The sequence below is a fragment of the Crinia signifera genome, chromosome 19 (assembly GCF_055691185.1).
Source record: "Crinia signifera chromosome 19, ASM5569118v1, whole genome shotgun sequence".
Lineage (NCBI taxonomy): Eukaryota > Metazoa > Chordata > Amphibia > Anura > Myobatrachidae > Crinia > Crinia signifera.
Window position 1 is genome coordinate 20770165 of NC_139226.1, and position 17938 is coordinate 20788102.

At 45.6% G+C, this 17938-nt stretch overlaps 2 protein-coding genes across 2 annotated transcripts in view; both read right to left on the minus strand.

Moving 5' to 3' along the window:
- LOC146041735 (sialic acid-binding Ig-like lectin 13) overlaps nucleotides 1-17938 on the minus strand; it is a 74426-nt gene that overhangs the window by 5688 nt on the left and 50800 nt on the right. Inside the window, exons 8-9 of the mRNA XM_083161646.1 lie at nucleotides 12935-13028; nucleotides 11624-11714 (exon numbers count right to left, since the gene is read on the minus strand). Coding sequence (XP_083017772.1) covers nucleotides 11624-11714; nucleotides 12935-13028 — 185 coding nt within the window. The remainder of the gene's footprint in view (nucleotides 1-11623; nucleotides 11715-12934; nucleotides 13029-17938) is intronic.
- LOC146041734 (uncharacterized) lies at nucleotides 1780-8935 on the minus strand. Its single transcript, XM_083161645.1, has 6 exons — nucleotides 8532-8935; nucleotides 7689-7787; nucleotides 5390-5560; nucleotides 4367-4417; nucleotides 2482-2523; nucleotides 1780-1882 (listed from the first exon to the last, which is right to left on the minus strand). Coding segments are annotated over exons 1-6 (441 nt in total). The 5' UTR covers nucleotides 8533-8935; the 3' UTR covers nucleotides 1780-1805.

Here is a 17938-nt window from a genome sequence, read left to right on the forward strand (position 1 = left end):
ACCCACCATCGATCTCTAATACTGTAAATGTCACCCATGATCTTACTGTACATTACTGTATCTCTCTCCCTCTCTCCCCTCCTCTTCCCCTGCCAACATGTGTCTCTCCCCCCCCCTGAAATCCTTGTGACCATTCAGTACTACTGTAACGCTATTCTTTTTTTCTTCTCTCCCCATACAGTACCACTCTACCATGAGCAAAATCAAGCGTGTTTGGGACAGAGAAAAAGAGAGACCCACTGCCTTGGAAAAAGCTTTCTTGTCACCTACTGTAAAATACTGTACTTTACTTACTGTAAAATACTGTGTTAGGACTGATTGAATTATTATACTGTACGTTACTGTAAGTCCCCAGACAAACTGCAAACCATCTGTACAGGGTCTTGCCTTTCATTTCATTGAATGAAATGTAATGTACAGTACTGTACTGTACATGCATACTGTAAATAACATTTCTCCTGCACTGTATTGTACTGTACACTATGTTTTAAGAAAAATGAAGTACTGTACAATATTTTTGGTCAATGCTGTGTTTTGTCAATAAAGTACAGGTAGTCCTTGCAGGTGCTGAGGTAGCAGGCAGCGGCGGAGAGTTGAGTGCAGTGGTGGTTGTCAGGGTAGTGGCACTGCAGAGGTAGTAGGCGGCTTTGCGGCTGTGAGGGGAGTTGTAGCTTGGACATCGCGGCTGGAGAGGGTAGCAGGCATCGTGCGCACTCTGCAGAAGTGTGTCAGTGAGTAATTAGTACACCTGTGTGTCTGTGTTGTGACCTGGGAAGTGTGTCAGTGAGTAATGAGTACACCTGTGTGTCTGACCGGTGACCTTGCTGCTGTATGCAGGCTGGGGGGGTGGGGGTGTGTGCAGGCCGGAGGGGTCTGTGCGGGTTGCTGGTGCTGTGTGCAGGCCGGGGTGCTGCTGCTGTGTGCAGGCCGTGCGGTTGCTGCACTGCGAGTGCGGTGGTTTCGAGATTACTTAATAAAGTGGCAGTAGTGGGTTAGTGCATGTTGCTGACGCTGTCTGGTGGGTGTGGACGGAGCTCAAAGATACGCGGCCGGCAGGGGGTGGGTGGATACAGTGGTGTGGAGCATTAAAGATCCTGGGGAGGGCAGGAGGTGATGATGCTGGGCAGAGGGCGGGCGCATAGACACACGGCCAGCTGGGTGGGGGTGGGTGAAGATGCAGTGTGAACTGGAGTCGGTCAATGGAGATCCTGGGGGAGGGAGGATGGTGATGACGTTGGAGGGGGGGGGGGTATTTGCGGGTAGTCCGAATATCCGGTTAGTTGGGGATAGCCAAACTGCTGGGCGGGTGGTGTGGAGCACATTGATATGCTGGGGGGGGGTGTTGGCCGCGGGTGGAGATGCCAGTGGGGTGATAATGGCAGGGGGTGCGGGTTCATACTGTACAGTATTTGGCTTTTGTGTGTGTATAATGCTGGGGGGGAGGTAAAGTATACAGTATACTGTAGAGCTGGGATAGCCAACTCTAGTCCTCGAGAGCTACAGTACCAACGGTGCATGTTTTGCAGGTCTCCTCACAGAATCACAAGTGAGCTAATTACTGTAGCTCCATCTGTGTATTTTTTTAAATGTGTGTGAGTAATGAGTGCAGCTGTGCAGCAGCTACAGTAGGTTGCCTGGAAAATGCCAGTGCCGGGGAGATGGCAAGTGACACGTGCGCTGGGTTCGACCGGCTGGCGGGCCAGGGATTGCCCTGGTGGCTCCAGTTCCATGGGCGGGGTGATCAACCCAAAAAAAAAAGTACTCTACTACTAAGATGGATAATACTGTAACACAAAATTTTTAATTTATAAATTATTTCTAATAAAATCAAACAGCTGATTAGCAGTCCCAATCAGGCTAATTATTTCAGTTCGTAAGGCATCTGTGAAAATAAAAAACAATGAACAGTTTTAGAACATTATTTTCTATTCTGAAATGTACTGTAAGTGCACACAGTTACAGTTCTACAGTATACAGTACTAATAACTGTACTGAATGTGGCCAACGAGACCTGCTTGATACAGTATCACAACTACAGTATCCATCCATTAACTGTACATGTGTCCAACCAGTTGTGACGTCACTCACTGGAGTACACTACTGCCCGGTTAAGGAGGGCACACAAAAGGTGCAAGTACCAGCCGCCCCCCCCCCCCACCACCACCACCATTACAGTCCAGTATTGTACTGTATACAGTACAGTATAAGCTCCTGCATTCAGCAAGGCACAAAAAGGCCAAGAGGAATCATGACTGGCAGATGGCCTGACGTCATGATGTTGCACAGCAGAGGCTTAGCCCCAGGGGCAGGGATTTGCTGAAAGTCACGGTTTAAACTTAGCCACTGGGAAATGGGTTGACTACAAGGCACCGTGTGGGGAATAAGGTTGAGAAACAGTGGTGATAGCCTTAATTAAAAAAAGGTTTAAAAATACTGGAAGTTACAGTATTAAGTACAAAACTGTACTGTACTGTACAGTACCTTGATCTTCTTCTTCCTCCTCGAATGAGGGTGCAGGAGTTGCTGTAAAAAAATAAGCACTGTCAGTTTACTACAGTATAATACTGTAATTATCAACCTCTACCCAATGTGAAAAACAAAATACTGTACTGTACAGTACTGTACAGTACAGATACTGTAATGTAATCCAATCCCTCCAATCCGTGTTCCGCCCTTTACATTACACTGAAACTGTCCTGACCAAATTCACTAACGATCTACTATCGGCTAAATCCAAAGGCCTCTTCTCTATCCTTATCCAGCTTGATCTGTCGGCTGCCTTTGACACTGTTGACCACCCTCTCCTGCTTAACACCCTCTGCTCCTTTGGCATCACTGGTACGGTCTTCTCCTGGTTCACCTCATACTGTACTGTACAGTACCTCTCTGATCACCCCTTCTCCATCTCCACTCCGAGCTGCTCCTCCTCTCCTACTACACCGCAGCCAGTCTTTTTCCCCAAGGGTCAATCCATGGCCCTCTCCTCCTCTCCCTCTAAACCACCTCTCTGGGCACTCTCATCAGCTCCTATGGTTTCCATTACCACCTTTATGCTGATGATACCCTAATCTACAGTACTGTACAGTACATCTCTACTACAGTATCCCATCACTCCTGCCCAAGGTCTCCGAATGCCTCACGGCCATGTCAGCCTGGATGACCCAACGCTTACTGAAACTAAACATGGCTAAAACTAAACTTCTAATCTTCCATCCCCCGAACATACCCTTTTCTCCCACTATCTCCATCAGAATTGGTGAAACTGAGATCACCTCCACCAACCAAACGCGCGGCCTCGGTGTCATCATTGACTCCTCCTTCTCTTTCACCCCCCACATTCATGCTCTCTCCCAGTCATGCCGCTTTCACCTACGCAACATCTCATGCATCAGACCATTACTCTCCACTGACACGACCAAAATACTCATTCACTCTCTTGTCATCTCCCGCCTTGACTACTGCAACATCCTTCTCTCTGGGCTACCTCGAAACCGCCTTGCACCACTCCAATCCATTATTAACGCAGCTGCTAGGCTCATCTTCCTCTCCCGCCACTCTACCCCCGCCTCCCACCTCTGTCTATCTGTTTACTGGCTCCCCATTCCTTTCAGAGTTCTCTTTAAACTCCTCACCACCACCTACTGTACAAGGCTCTCTCCTCCTCCACCGCTCCTTACCTCTCTTCACTGATCTCTATCCACACTCCCTCCCATCCTCTTCGCTCCATTGCAGACCGCCGACTGACCTCTCACCTACTGTAATTACCTCCTCCCACCTCCGTGTCCAAGACTTCTCCCGCGCTGCCCCCTTGCACTGGAACAACCTCCCGCCACCCATCAGGCTTTCAGATTCCCTTACCTCCTTCAAGCGCTCCCTCAAAACCCAATTTTTCGACTAGCCTATCCCTCCTCCTAACCTACTGTACAGTATTTTGATCCTCCTATCCTGCCTCCATTCCCATCTGTTCCTACAGTACTTATACTGTAGTACAGTATCCTATTGTTTTTCGTTCGTCCTCCTACTGTATACTGTAAGTCTGTTAACTCTTATGAGTAGGGCCCTCCTTCCTCACATACTCACCTTACAGTACCTGTTCTTCCCTTCATCTACTGTACTTCATCTTCAGTCTCCTCGACAATTTCGACACCTACAGTACTTCTGAACTGATGCTGATTTTTTTTCTACCAGCTACAGTACTGTATACCCCTATTTACAGTATGCTGTATTTTTCAACACACCCTGTACAGTACGTTACCATGTACTGTAATTTGTTTTTTTCTTTGCTACAGTATGTTACGCGCTGCGGACACATTGTGGCACCTTATACTGTAAATAAACGTACTGCTACTGTACTACTACTACTTACATGGTTGTGGAGGAGTTTGGTCATACTGCCAAGGTAGCCAAGGGGAATGCACTGTGGAAAAAGATATTTTTGTTCATTTTCTGAAACAATAGTAATACAGTACAGCATATTGTACATACAGTACTGTACTGTACAAATAATGTACTGTACTGTACTGTACAGTACTGAACAATAGCGTCTCATACTGCAGCACATACAGTACTGTACACTAGTGTACTGTACAGTACTGTATGAACACCAATAAAGTCATAAGAATTGTCATAGTGGAGCACAACTTTCTGTGTACGGTAATGTACAGATGGAGCAGCTCCCATTTCAGCTGCTCCTGGAGACAGAATCTCAGGACAGCTATCCATACTGTACTGTAGGCCAGTATTCAATGCAGCAGAAGTACAGTAGTTGCAGCAGGGAGTGTTGATGAATGAAGGCATTACACAAGTCAGGGGGCATTGTGCATTAGGTGATAGGGGGGAGGGGGGGTAGAATGCATAATTACTGTAGGCACTAAAGGGGGGCATTCTTCATACAGTATGGGTCATTCTGTACAGTATACAGAATGGTACTATTGAGGGAATTTTGTACTGCATACTGTACAGTAGGTACAGTATACTGTATGGCTTTACAGGTGCACTCCACAACTCCCTCAATGTTCAACACCATTACTCCCACCTTCCCTCCCTGCTCCACACTACTACTCCTACTGTACCCTCCCTGCCTGCTCCGACACTATTGCTCCCACCGTCCCACCTTTTTTTGCACAATTACTACTGTACCTCCCTCTCTACTCCACACTACAGTATTACTCCCACCATCCACCACACTATTATTCAGACCCTCCCTCCCTGCTCTGCATTATTACTCCCACACTACTGTACCTCCCTACTGGAAACTACAGTATTACTCCCCCCATGATCCACACCATTACTAACTGCTGTATGCTTGATAGGGAAGGGGCCCCAGATAGATCAATGTACAGGATGGCGCCCCAAGATTTATGGTGCCGTCCCTGAGTACGGTACTTACATCCTGGTGGAGTTCTGGTCGAGGCTGGAGGAAGAGCTTCTGCCACTGCCACCTCACTCTCTGTAGGGCTAGTGGGGTGTTCCTGTGGCTCTGGGGATGATGTGCTCCACGTGTCGCCCTCTACACTCTCTTCATCCTCCTGGTCTTGGCCATCTTCCTTATATTGCAGGTCTGTAAAACAAATGACACCACAATTTGAGCTTGGTGATACAGTACACTGTACAATAGGGAACAATCTTGTCTGTAGCATAGAGGATATACTGTACAGTACAGTACAGTACAGTATTGTACTGTATGGATGCAAAGAGACACAGAGGGACTACTGTAGTTTAGAGTTGAGCGTAATCAGACATGTGTGTTTCTGCGCATGCGTAAGAGGGGATGGAATGGAGTTGGGGTCTACAGTATTAGTAGCATTTGCATTCATACTGTAATACTGTATACAGAGAAAACATCAGAATCGGCCCCATGGAGAGAAATACTGTAGACGCACACAATCTTTAAAAAATAGGGAAAAACAATTCAGACAGTTGTCCCCCTACTGTATTTACAAACTAACAAATACTTTTTTTTCATACAGTATATTTGCACATACTGTACAGTACTGTACAGTATATTTATCCAGCTTTGAGAAACTACAGTAGATCTTCATCAACATTGAAGAAAGCTTTCAGATTTTCACAATTAGCAAATGAAGTTGGAATTGTCCTTAGAAACTATATGACTGCATGGACAGACATTGAACTTATGCTGCCAATACACTTACTGTATGCTATCAGATGCGATGGGACATTGCATCTGATCGCATCAAGTGGGGCCCAGTGCAGCAACCGATGTCGCATGCCATCCTGCGATGGACATTGGGTGCTGGAAGAGGTGTGGTGTAGGCGGCGGGACTTATCATCAGCAGCATTTGACTTTGAAACACTGTACAGCCCTCTGATTGCCTGAGAGAGCTCTCCCTCAGTGGCCTCAGCCAATCAGAGGGCCGTCCAGTGTTTCAAAGTCATCTGCTGCCGCTGTCGAGTCCCTCAGCCTGAAAGCTCCACAACTCTGGTTCCTGCTACACAGCCGCCATGCCTCCCCTGCTGCTACTGAGTCCCTCTGGTCCCCAGCATTAAGGAACCGGCTCCCCGCCTTAGGTTGACAGTTAATAATCAACATGTTTTGTTTTTGTTGACAGAATGTCGACATGGGCACAGTATCAGTGCATTGTGTCCTCTCACAGGACTGTACCCTAACACTGTAGCGTTTTAGCAATGTAATTCTAACTTTTTATTTTCATATATTTGCACATATATTTATCCAGCTTTGAGAAACTAGATCTTCATCAACATTGAAGAAATATTTCAGTTTCTCACAAACATCAGATAAACTACTTTGTCCTCCGTTGTGGGCCAGAGCTTTATGAGATAGAAATGTTATTGTGTTACTTGGAGTGGGGGAGGCCTTTGACAGATACAAGATTCAAATGTAAATGTACTTTTTAGACAATGGTCAAGGTGTGCTGTATAGTGAGCCTTAATCCAATTATCTGTCTGCCTACAGAAACAAGGGTGAACTTGCAATGCAGGCCATACTGTATTAAAAACAATCATACATTTACAGTAGATACTGTATACTAATAAATCAGTAAATTTCTATTCCTATAACAGTTAAATTCATTGTCACAATATAAAATAAGCAGCTACAGTATGCTCAGTCCTGTGCTTCAGATGAATAATATACAGTAAGTTCCTGTTTAAAAAATTCAGAAATGATGTCCAGAAATGACATCAGACATAAATAGACATAAATATAAATATCTGTATATCCATAGTAGATATTAATGCGTTTGGGATAACTTCATTTTGTAGACAAAAAGGGTGTACTGTATGATTGTGATTGGGATTTTGGCTTCATGATTCTATATTTGTATACATATTGGCACATGTACTGTATGCATCTACTGTACGCAGCTTTGAAAAGCCGAATCTTCATCAACTTTGAAGAAAACTTTCAGATTTTCACAGACAGCAAACAAAGATTTTGAGCTTCCTTAGAAAGTATGAGATTACATACTGTAGGCTTCCCATAATCCTTTACAATATGAAGATGTCATTGTCACAGTAATACTGTATAAGAGACCTACAGTATCACACTTTTGGATTAATTGCAATAATGGTCAGTACAAACCGTTGTTCGAATGAACATCAAGGTAACAAGCTTATACAGTATGTGCAATACTGTATGTATGCTGGGGTACACGGGGCAGTCTTTAAGAGCTAATACAGTAAATAAAAACATGTACTGTACTTACTAGGGGGTGGGCTGATCCGGCCTCTCCAACGACTTGTTGAGGAGGTGGGGGCTATATCGGCCTGCATGGGCAGGGTGCCCTCGTCTTCAAGTGGAGGCACTGTGGGAAAATGTCAAAAATGAGAAAAAGTGCTGTTTACTGTTAATAAACTTACCGTACTCTTATTACTGTAAATGGGGCGGGGGTGGCTTTACGTGGACTGGATTTTATAAAGTGCTGCGCCCGCCATACTGTACTTTAGAAAATCCACTCGGTTGTTTCAAGTGGTTGCATTTGCCAGTGCAGTACCGGATGTACACTAGTACTGCCAGTGGCAATTGCCTCCTTTTGTGCATCAGAGGCATTGGCGCAACGCTCCACCCCCACCCCCCTGACATGGACACAACGCTGACTACGCAGGCAGCCTACAGTAGCCCACCCTAATAGAGTACTGTCATCGCTAGTCGGGGATTTGCGGCCCATACACACCAGGCAATTTTAACACATTGTACAATATTCTCAATGGCGCTATCTCTACTGCACTGCACTGAACATCAAAAATCACGATATCACTACTCGATACTGTATACAGTAAGTCTGCGAAACAGACTCTAGTATTTACGGACAATACCCATAGCGGCAGCCTGCAGTATCTGAATACAGTATACACAGCAGGCGATTGTATACAGTATTCTGCACCGGGTGCATTTGAACAGTAGGGAAAGAAGGGAAACATCTTCATTCAGGGAAGGGTGGGAACCGCGCTTCCGCGCAGGGACCGTTTTGTAGTGCTGCTTACTGTATACTGTAATGCAGCAATCAGTGAAATGTACAAATGACTGTACTACTGTATAGTGTACTTACTGCTCCAGCGAGAAGATACAGTAATGTTCTTGCAGAAGGAAGGCAGTATGATGCGAAAACTTGGTAGAAACACGAACGCAGCAACAACTTGACTTTGGATTCAGCAGAATGAATAGTCCAGGTGTACAGGTACAATCTCGTGCTTGTATACAGGCAAGAGATGAAGAGACGATCCGTAGCAATTCTACACGGTTTAGATGCAGAAAAACAAACTGGATTGTTTGACAATTTTAATATCTGTAGCTGAATTTATGCTGGCAGAGACAAAGGAAATCCTTCATGAAGCTGATAGGTGCATTTGAATTATGTACAATTACCAGCGAAACAAAAAGGCAGACTGCAATTAACATATGACTGCAATCAACATCTTATTGTCTGAGGTGTCGGTCTGTGTCTGAGTTTGGAGAAATCTATTGTTGCGGAAAAAAAACGTTCTCTGTAGCGCAGTATGTACAGTATGGGTATTAACTATCGTTTTTGTTTGTGGAAAAGTCCGAAAGAATTTGATAAGCACCAACTACTGTAACTACAGTACCTGTATTAGTTAAAAAAAAAAAAAAAAACGTTTAAAAAATACAAATATAATGTAACCAACTGAGGATCGAACTACTGATACTGAGATAGTGAAGCCGTGCCTCTACCCGCTAGGCCACTATTGCCTGTGATTTTAGCACTGGCAGATGGTTAGCATGGCTTCTGCACCAATTAAATACAGTTCATGACCATCCAGTACGTCACTGCGGCTGCGAATAAAAGAAAATAACTGTCCGTAAAGTAAGGACAAAATCCGTAGTGTAAAGTATGATACTGTAGGTCCTCAAATAATGTTTTAAGTAGTCATCCAGCTATAGCAAAGGTTAGCATGGCTTCTGTACCAATTACATAAATGACCGTACGTAGCTGCTTCTGCGAATAAATACTGTACTAACAATCTGTCCGTAAAGTAAGGACAAAATCCGTAGTGAAAAGTGGCTGGTTAGCAATGGTTAGCGAATTTAATCCCGAAACACGGTCCTCAAGGCAAGGAGTTTTACCTGAAAAGTTAAATCTATTTTGCGAAAAAAACCGTTCTCTGTAGCGCAGTACAGTATGTATGGGTATTAACTATCGTGTACTGTACATGGAGGCCTGCCATTGTGAATTTTTGTTTGTGGAAAAGTCCGAAAGATTTTGATAAGCACCAACTACTGTAACTACAGTACCTGTATTAGTTTAAAAAAAAAAAAAGAACGTTTAAAAAAAAAAATATAATGTAACCAACTGAGGATCGAACTACTGATACTGAGATAGTGAAGCAGTGCCTCTACCCGCTAGGCCACTATTGCCTGTGATTTTACCACTGGCAGATGGTTAGCATGGCTTCTGCACCAATCAAATACAGTTCATGACCACCCAGTACGTCACTGCGGCCTGCGAATAAAAGAAAATAACTCTGTCCGTAAAGTAAGGACAAAATCCGTAGTGTAAAGTATGATACTGTAGGTCCTCAAATAATGTTTTAAGTAGTCATCCAGCTATAGCAAAGGTTAGCATGGCTTCTGTACCAATTACATAAATGACCGTACGTAGCTGCTTCTGCGAATAAATACAAAACAATCTGTCCGTAAAGTAAGGACAAAATCCGTAGTGAAAAGTGGCTGGTTAGCAATGGTTAGCGAATTTAATCCCGAAACACGGTCCTCAAGGCAAGGAGTTTTACCTGAAAAGTTAAATCTATTTTGCGAAAAAAAAACGTTCTCTGTAGCGCAGTACAGTATGTACTGTATGGGTATTAACTATCGTGTACTGTACATGGAGGCCTGCCATTGTGAATTTTTGTTTGTGGAAAAGTCCGAAAGATTTTGATAAGCACCAACTACTGTAACTACAGTACCTGTATTAGTTTATAAAAAAAAAAAAAGAACGTTTAAAAAATAAAAATATAATGTAACCAACTGAGGATCGAACTACTGATACTGAAATAGTGAAGCCGTGCCTCTACCCGCTAGGCCACTATTGCCTGTGATTTTACTGCTGGCAGATGGTTAGCATGGCTTCTGCACCAATCAAATACAGTTCATGACCATCCAGTACGTCACTGCGGCTGCGAATAAAAGAAAATAACTCTGTCCGTAAAGTAAGGACAAAATCCGTAGTGTAAAGTATGATACTGTAGGTCCTCAAATAATGTTTTAAGTAGTCATCCAGCAATAGCAAAGGTTAGCATGGCTTCTGTACCAATTACATAAATGACCGTACGTAGCTGCTTCTGCGAATAAATACAAAACAATCTGTCCGTAAAGTAAGGACAAAATCCGTAGTGAAAAGTCGTGGCGGCCACTGTTTTGTAGAAGAGATTTTTACGCATGCGCTGTACTGTTTGGGAAAAGTGACATCTGGTGGTCAATGAGTGTAAGTGCAGGTTACATTTACAAGATTACGTTACGTTATAACGCGATCTATAACGGGACTATAGCGCAAGGAGCAGGCGCGATCCAGGCGCGATTTGCATGGCGCACTTTATGCGCAACGCAGCCACGATGTACTTGGGCAGAACTGTATATACTATTTGCAAACAACTCTGAATCAATCCCAATGTCATTATGTGACTTCATCCCCAATAAAGGCATGTACAGTATTTGCTTTTTATTATTAAAATGTGTAGATTACTTTCCTCAAAGTGTTCTTACCTTTAGAATTGGACAAACAACGTACACATGAAGCTGTGACTGATGGTAACCACCATAGTGGGGTATTCAATCCCCGCCACTATTTCCATCAGGGGAAAAAGCGATGGACGACTCTTCAATGCTGTCATTCCTGACAGCAGTAAAGAGGCAGCACAACAGAACGGACCTGACTTTAAAAGCAGCCGGGCCCGTTTTGCCGAAAATGTCCATGGATTGTTGAGATCATGGCCGGATCTCGACAATACGCTGCCTTTTTCACAGACACGCCCCCTTTTCGCTGATCGGCAAATGGGACATTGAATCCCACCTGCCGATAAAATGGCGAGCAGACCGAAAACGGGCCAGAGTCTCAACTGTCAGGACGTACTAACAGTCGGGACCCAGAATTGAATACCCTCCATAGTCTCAATCAACTCCACTCACCTGTGACCTTGCCCTGACATTCATGTAGAACAGACTGGGATCATTTGTTGCTGCTGATTCCTCCCTGGGAACATTTTCTGGGTTCTTCCTCCTACCAATTGGGATGGGGCATTAGAACATATCAAAGATCAGTGTAACATATCTCTGCTATTTTCCTATTGGTTAGCCAATATTCAGATTGCCAATTAAGGCGTAGGTTCAAAAAGGCTGATAGCACAATAGTTGCACCATTGTCAGCAGCAGCCGTGAAACAATATGCAAAAAGGTGTCTAAGTGACTACTAATGTACCACTGCGTCATTGTACTGGAACCATCTTCAGGCTTATTGTAATTATCCCTATAATCAATAAAGGTTTTTATGTAAGCTGGTGGTAATTCAATTACCCTTACACAACTGTCACTTGCTGCTCTGCTTAGTAGAGAAGTGGGGAATAGATGTTGAGACATAGGGAAATGGAAATGGCCAGCAATGCACACAAGGAAAGGTACTCCATTAGACTGGGACGCTCATGCGTCTCACGCACACACGCCTCCCAGTCTCTTGGCAGCTGGGCAGTGGCATTCTGCCTGCTTCCCCTTCAGGGAGATGGGCAGGGTTAGGGGGGGGGGGGGGTGGCGAGGGGGATGGTGGGCGGCGGCACGGGAGGCAGCGGATACCCGGGGGGAACTCTGTTGCCACGGAGCCTCGCGGCTGGCGGGGGCCCGGCGATAGTTTTGCTAGCCCCTGCAAAGATGAAGCCAGCTTCATCTGTATTTAAAATATATACAATAATAAAATGTACTGTATGTGTTAATTTCAGAAACTGCTTATTGCTGTCCATAGTTCAGGCTTTCCTACTTTCTGGATGCCCTTCCCAGAAGAGGGCAGGCAGTTCAGTGAGGCGGGGGAAAGGGGCGGAACAGGGCGGGGCCATGGGAGGGTGACTTGTTTGGGGGGCATGGCTAGTACAATGCCAGTGGGGCTAAACTGACATGATTTGCATCATTTGACCCACACTGAGGGACTGGTTGCAGGAGACTGATGGCTTTCTGGGATGTTTGCCCCGCTTTCAGGGGCACCATGAGGGGGACCTGATTTCCGGGACCCTCCTGGCCATTCCGGGAGGGTAGGCAACCCTGCTCTAGATTCATCCCAAACACTATGTACACTCAAGGAGGTTTATTTAAGAAGATGGTTCTATTGAATGGGATGTTCCTATGGACAACCAATCAGATTCTAAATACAGGAACCTTTTAGAAGATAATAGATACAGATAGAACCTATTTGTCAATGTGTTCAAGAGACATATTATTCTACATAGGAAATCTTACTTTGCAAATAATTTTGCCAGTAGAAGAGCAGCAAGAACAATGAAGATTCCACATATAATTCCAATCATTATATCACGAATTGTGGATGGGACACCTGCAAATCAGAGATAACAGATTATACTGTAAAACTTGTTCACTCCAATATTTAAAAATTATTATATTTTTGTTGAGTTATCATACCTCCTAACATTTGTAAGTTACCAACCGTGACCTGTCATGAGCTACAGAGTGGGTGGACATGGCCTCTGTGGGAGGGGTGTGGCCCAGTGTCTCAGCCCCATTTAAGTCACTTTTGGGGGTGTCAAACACCCCACTAGCAGCTTGGCAGCCCTCTGCTCCATCCCTGCACTGAAGCGATGCCGAGCAGCAATGATCTCCGGCTTCCCCAACTGTCCCCTCCCCATCCATGGGCCATTGCAACCAAAGGGACAGTCTCCGAATAGTGGAACTGTCCTGCTGTAATCGGGACATTTGGGAGGTATGAGTTATTACAGATTATTATACAGATTATTACAAGTGTATATATATATATATATATATATATATATATATATATATATATATATATATACTAGGTGATTCATCGCGCCCTACGGGCGCTCTTCACACCGTCGTAAGGGGCTGCGCCCCCTTAATTTGTGAACATTTGTATATGAGAAAGATGGTTAGAATTGTATGAAAGATGGCCTGTATTGCAACTTTATTAATAGGTGAAATGTGTTAAATAGAGAGCATATGATTTGGAAGGGGGTGTGTATTGTTTTGTTTAATTAAAAAGCGGTTACAGAGTAAGATGTACATTGATAGTGTGGATGGTACAGTGACATTTGTGGGTGTGGGGGGGGGGGCTGTGTGTGCATGTTGTTTAGGTGTGTGTGCAATAATATAGTAGGGTGTTTTTGAGTCAGCGGCTCCCCACTGGCGGAGGTCACGACACAGGAAAACAGGAGGCTGGGTAGTGATAGGGGTGTGTGGACATAAGGGGGACTAAAAAAGGAGGGTGGGAGATACTGTGCAGCTTCTGCCAGTGGGTGAGGGTCCAGTGTGGCAGTACAGGAGTACAGGACGGTGGCCCTGAGTCAGTGTCTCCTCCTACTGGGTGGGAGTTAGGGTACATGAGAGCAGGAGGCTGGGCTATGAGGCATGATAGGGGCATGTGGGCAAAACAGCGTCAGCGACTCCCCAGTGGTGGAAGTTACGGTTCAGGAGAGCAGGAAGCTGGGTAGTGATAGGGGTGTGTGAGTATACGGGGGACTAAAGAGGGGCTTAGGGGTGCCGTGAATTGTGGGAGGGGCGTGGAGGGTGCCATAAGTCAAGGGAGGGAGGGGGCGCAGGTGTCCGCGAATCGCGGGAGAGGGCGGGGGTCCGCAAAGCGTGGGAGGGGGCATGAATTGCGGGAGGGGGGGTTGCGAATTGCGGGAGGGGGGTGTGTGCGGGGGGGGACGTGAATCGTGGGAGGGGGCGTGAATCGTGGGGGGGGGGTGCGCGGGGGGTCCGTGAATTGCGGGAGGGGGGGGGGGGCACGGGGCGCGATAAGTCACCTAGTTGGTTATATATTCTTGTAGAAGGATGGTAGGATGTTGCTGTCATTCAGAATGCATTTACATAAACAGTAATAGTAGCAGTAAAAGATCTGACTTAAAACACCTACAGTAAAACAGAACAGGTGTTATATATTATACAAAGAATTGGTTGATGATGTCTAGGTTGATTTGCACATAGTTGTCACTGTAAAAAAATTGCTACAAAAAAAATCAACACAGAAAGGTCAACACATGTAAATGTTGACATAAGTGTGGCACTTCATTGGTGTCCATGTCGACACATGAGAATGAATATGAAAACATTCAAAAAAGAAAAATAAATCTTCAAAAACTCATGTCAACCTTTTTCATTGTCGACCATAGCCGTGTCAGTGTTTTGCATGTGCCATTTAATCCTGGGGTTGCCGTGAATCGCGAGCGGGGGTGGGGGGGGGAGGGAGGAGGTGAGGTGTGTCCGCGAATCACGGGAGGAGGGGTCGTGGGTGGATGCCGTGAATTGCGGGAGGGGGGGTCGCGGGGGGGTGTGGGTGCCGCGAATCGTGGGAGGGGGGGACGCGGGGGGTTGCAGTGAATCGTGGGAGGGTGGGTCGCAGGGGTGGGGGGGTTGCCGCAATGACAGGGGGGGGAATCGCGGTAGGGGGGTCCCGGGGGTGGGGGGTACCACGAGGAAGGGGGGGCCTGGGGGGTTGGCACAAATCATGGGAGGGGGGGTCGCGGGGTGCCACGAATCGCAGGAGGGGGTGTGTCACAGGGTGGGGCCGCAAATCGCGGGAGTCGCCGCGAATTGGGGGGGGGGGGTGCTGTGAATCGCGGGAGGGGGGTTGCCTGGGGGTGCCGCGAATAGCCACAAGAAAAAATCAACACAGAAGGTCAACACATGTAAATGTTGACATAAGTGTGGCACTTCATTGGTGTCCATGTCGACACATGAGAATGAATATGAAAACATTGAAAAAGTGAAAAATAAATCTTCAAAAACTCATGTCAACCTTTTTCATTGTCGACCATAGCCATGTCAGTGTTTTGCATGTGCCATTTAATCGTGAGGTTGCCGTGAATGGGGGGGAGGGGGAGGGACACATTGTTCTGTTTCTGGACTTTCTTCTTAATTTATGGATTACCATCACCTGTGCTTAAACACCTTTCTTATCAATTACCCTGTTTAAAACAGGTGATGACAATCATAAATTAAGATGGAAGGCCACAAACAGAGCATTCTGTCCCTCCTGGAGAGGGTCATGTTGGGAGGTATGGAGGTGTGGGGCGCTCACCTGGTGTGTCTGGTGAGTAGCTGTGTCTTTGCTGTGTAACAGAGGGTGTCTGGCACTGTGGGCTCACTGGGCTGGTTCTCTGTCGTGTGAGTCAGTCATGTGAGTCAGAGGCTCCAACCAGCGTTACAGCTTCAGACACACTTTGAGTGACAGATGTAGCCAAATATATAAGAGATACAAACACAGGGGGCCCAGCACTCACTACAACAAACTAACTCACCTTAACCCCTTCCCGACATTTGACGTACATTTACGTCATGGTCGGGAAGTACTTCCCGACACATGGCGTAAATGTACGTCATGGCTTTAAACTGTCACCGCGTCTATAGACGCGGTGACAGTTTAAACATGTCTGCTGTCCCTGACAGCAGACATGTCCCTGCATGCCCAGGGGGGGCTGCGATGCCGCCCCCCCGTCGGCGATCGCTGTGATTGGCTGTTCAGTGTGAACAGCCAATTACAGCGTTTTCTGTGTCACCGGCGAATAACGTTCGCCGGTGACACAGGGATCGGAGGTGATTGGTGCTGTAAAGTACAGCACCAATCACCACGGGGTGTAAGGGTGACACTGGTGTCACCCCACCTCACCCCGCCCGCCCCCAAAGGCCGTGATTGGTTCGTCGGACCGACGAACCAATCACAGCCATGGAGGGGGATTTAAACTAACGGTGACTGCACTGCAGACGCCATTCCGGTCTGGAATTGCGTGCAGTGCGGTCACCGTACCTAGCTGCCGTTATATACTGACCTGATCCTTGCAAAATACTTACCTGATCGCTGCTTCATCACTGCTTGTAGTGTGCTGGATGCTTCCTGGATCCTGTTACTACAGTACTTGTGACTTCCTGTGTTGTGCTGCTGCAGTGTGATAGAGTTATAGATAGAGAGAGATAGAGAGATAGAGAGAGATAGTGTCAGAGAGTGCTATATTTTGTGCTGCTGCAGTGTGATAGAGTTATAGATAGAGAGAGCGATAGAGAGAGAGAGATAGAGAGAGATAGAGAGATAGTGACAGATTGTGCTATATATTTTTTATATAACTGACTGCTGCCCCCCCTTTTGTGCTGATCAGTATAAATTAACTGATCAGCAACTTTTTGGGGGCGCAGGTTTTTTTTTAATATATATACCTGTCAGTGCTGCTGCTGCAGTGTCATAGAGTGATAGATAGTGAGAGATAGAGAGATAGAGAGAGATAGTGACAGAGAGTGATAGAGAGTGCTATATTTTGTGTCTGCTGCCCCCCTTTTGTGCACCCCCAGCAACTTTTTGGGGGTGCAGGGGTTATTTTTTATATATATAACTGTCAGTGCTGCTGCTGCAGTGTCATAGAGTGATAGATAGTGAGAGATAGAGAGATAGAGAGAGATAGAGAGAGATAGTGACAGAGAGTGATAGAGAGTGCTATATTTTGTGTCTGCTGCCCCCGCCTTTTGTGCTGATCACTATATCTGAGGTGATCAGCAACTTTTTGAGGGTGCAGAGGTTTTTTTTTTTTATATATACCTGTCAGTTGCTGCCAGTTGCACTGTCAGTTGCACCAAAGGTTGTGCACCTGCAGCCCCTCACTGGTAATCAGTGTCGCATCAGTGATCACCTTTTTTTTTTTGAGGGTGCTGTGGGGTCTTTTTTTAATTTTTTTTTTTACACACACTGTGATTTTGTGGGTGTCCTGTGGCCACTGTGCGCTGATCAGTGACGTACATCACTGATCAGCTTTTTCGGCACAGGGTTGATCTATTTTTTTTTTTGATCAAATTCCTGTTGCCTTTGAGCGCTGTTCAGTGACGGACGTTACTGACCAACATCTGTGCTCAATTTTTGGCGCAGGACCTTTTTTTTTTTTTTTTAACCCCTTCAATTTTTTTTTTTTTTAACCCCATCAATTTTTTTTTTTTTTTTATTGGGATCAAATTCCTGTATAAAGTATTTTTTTTTTCTGCACTACATACACACTACACACTACATACCCCCCTGGTTGAAATAAAGTTTGTACCCCCCTTACACTATACACGTGTTGAAACATTTCACTACCAGAAACACAAAAATAAAAATGGCATCCCAAATGTCATCCCAAATGTCATCCCAGTCATCCAGAAGAATGTATTCAGCGGAGGAGGCATATGCCATGCTTGCCTCTGACTCTGACACAGCCAGTGAGGCAAGCGGGGAATTTGAAGGATTCATCT

Bases quoted from the DNA above. Each gene is read 5' to 3' on its own strand.
- LOC146041734 (XM_083161645.1), bottom strand. The intron at 4,418-5,389 runs GTAAGTACCGTA...CTTTTTCCACAG, and splicing joins GACCAGAACTCCACCAGGAT to TGCATTCCCCTTGGCTACCT. The intron at 2,524-4,366 runs GTAAGTAGTAGT...ATTTTTTTACAG, and splicing joins CCAAACTCCTCCACAACCAT to CAACTCCTGCACCCTCATTC.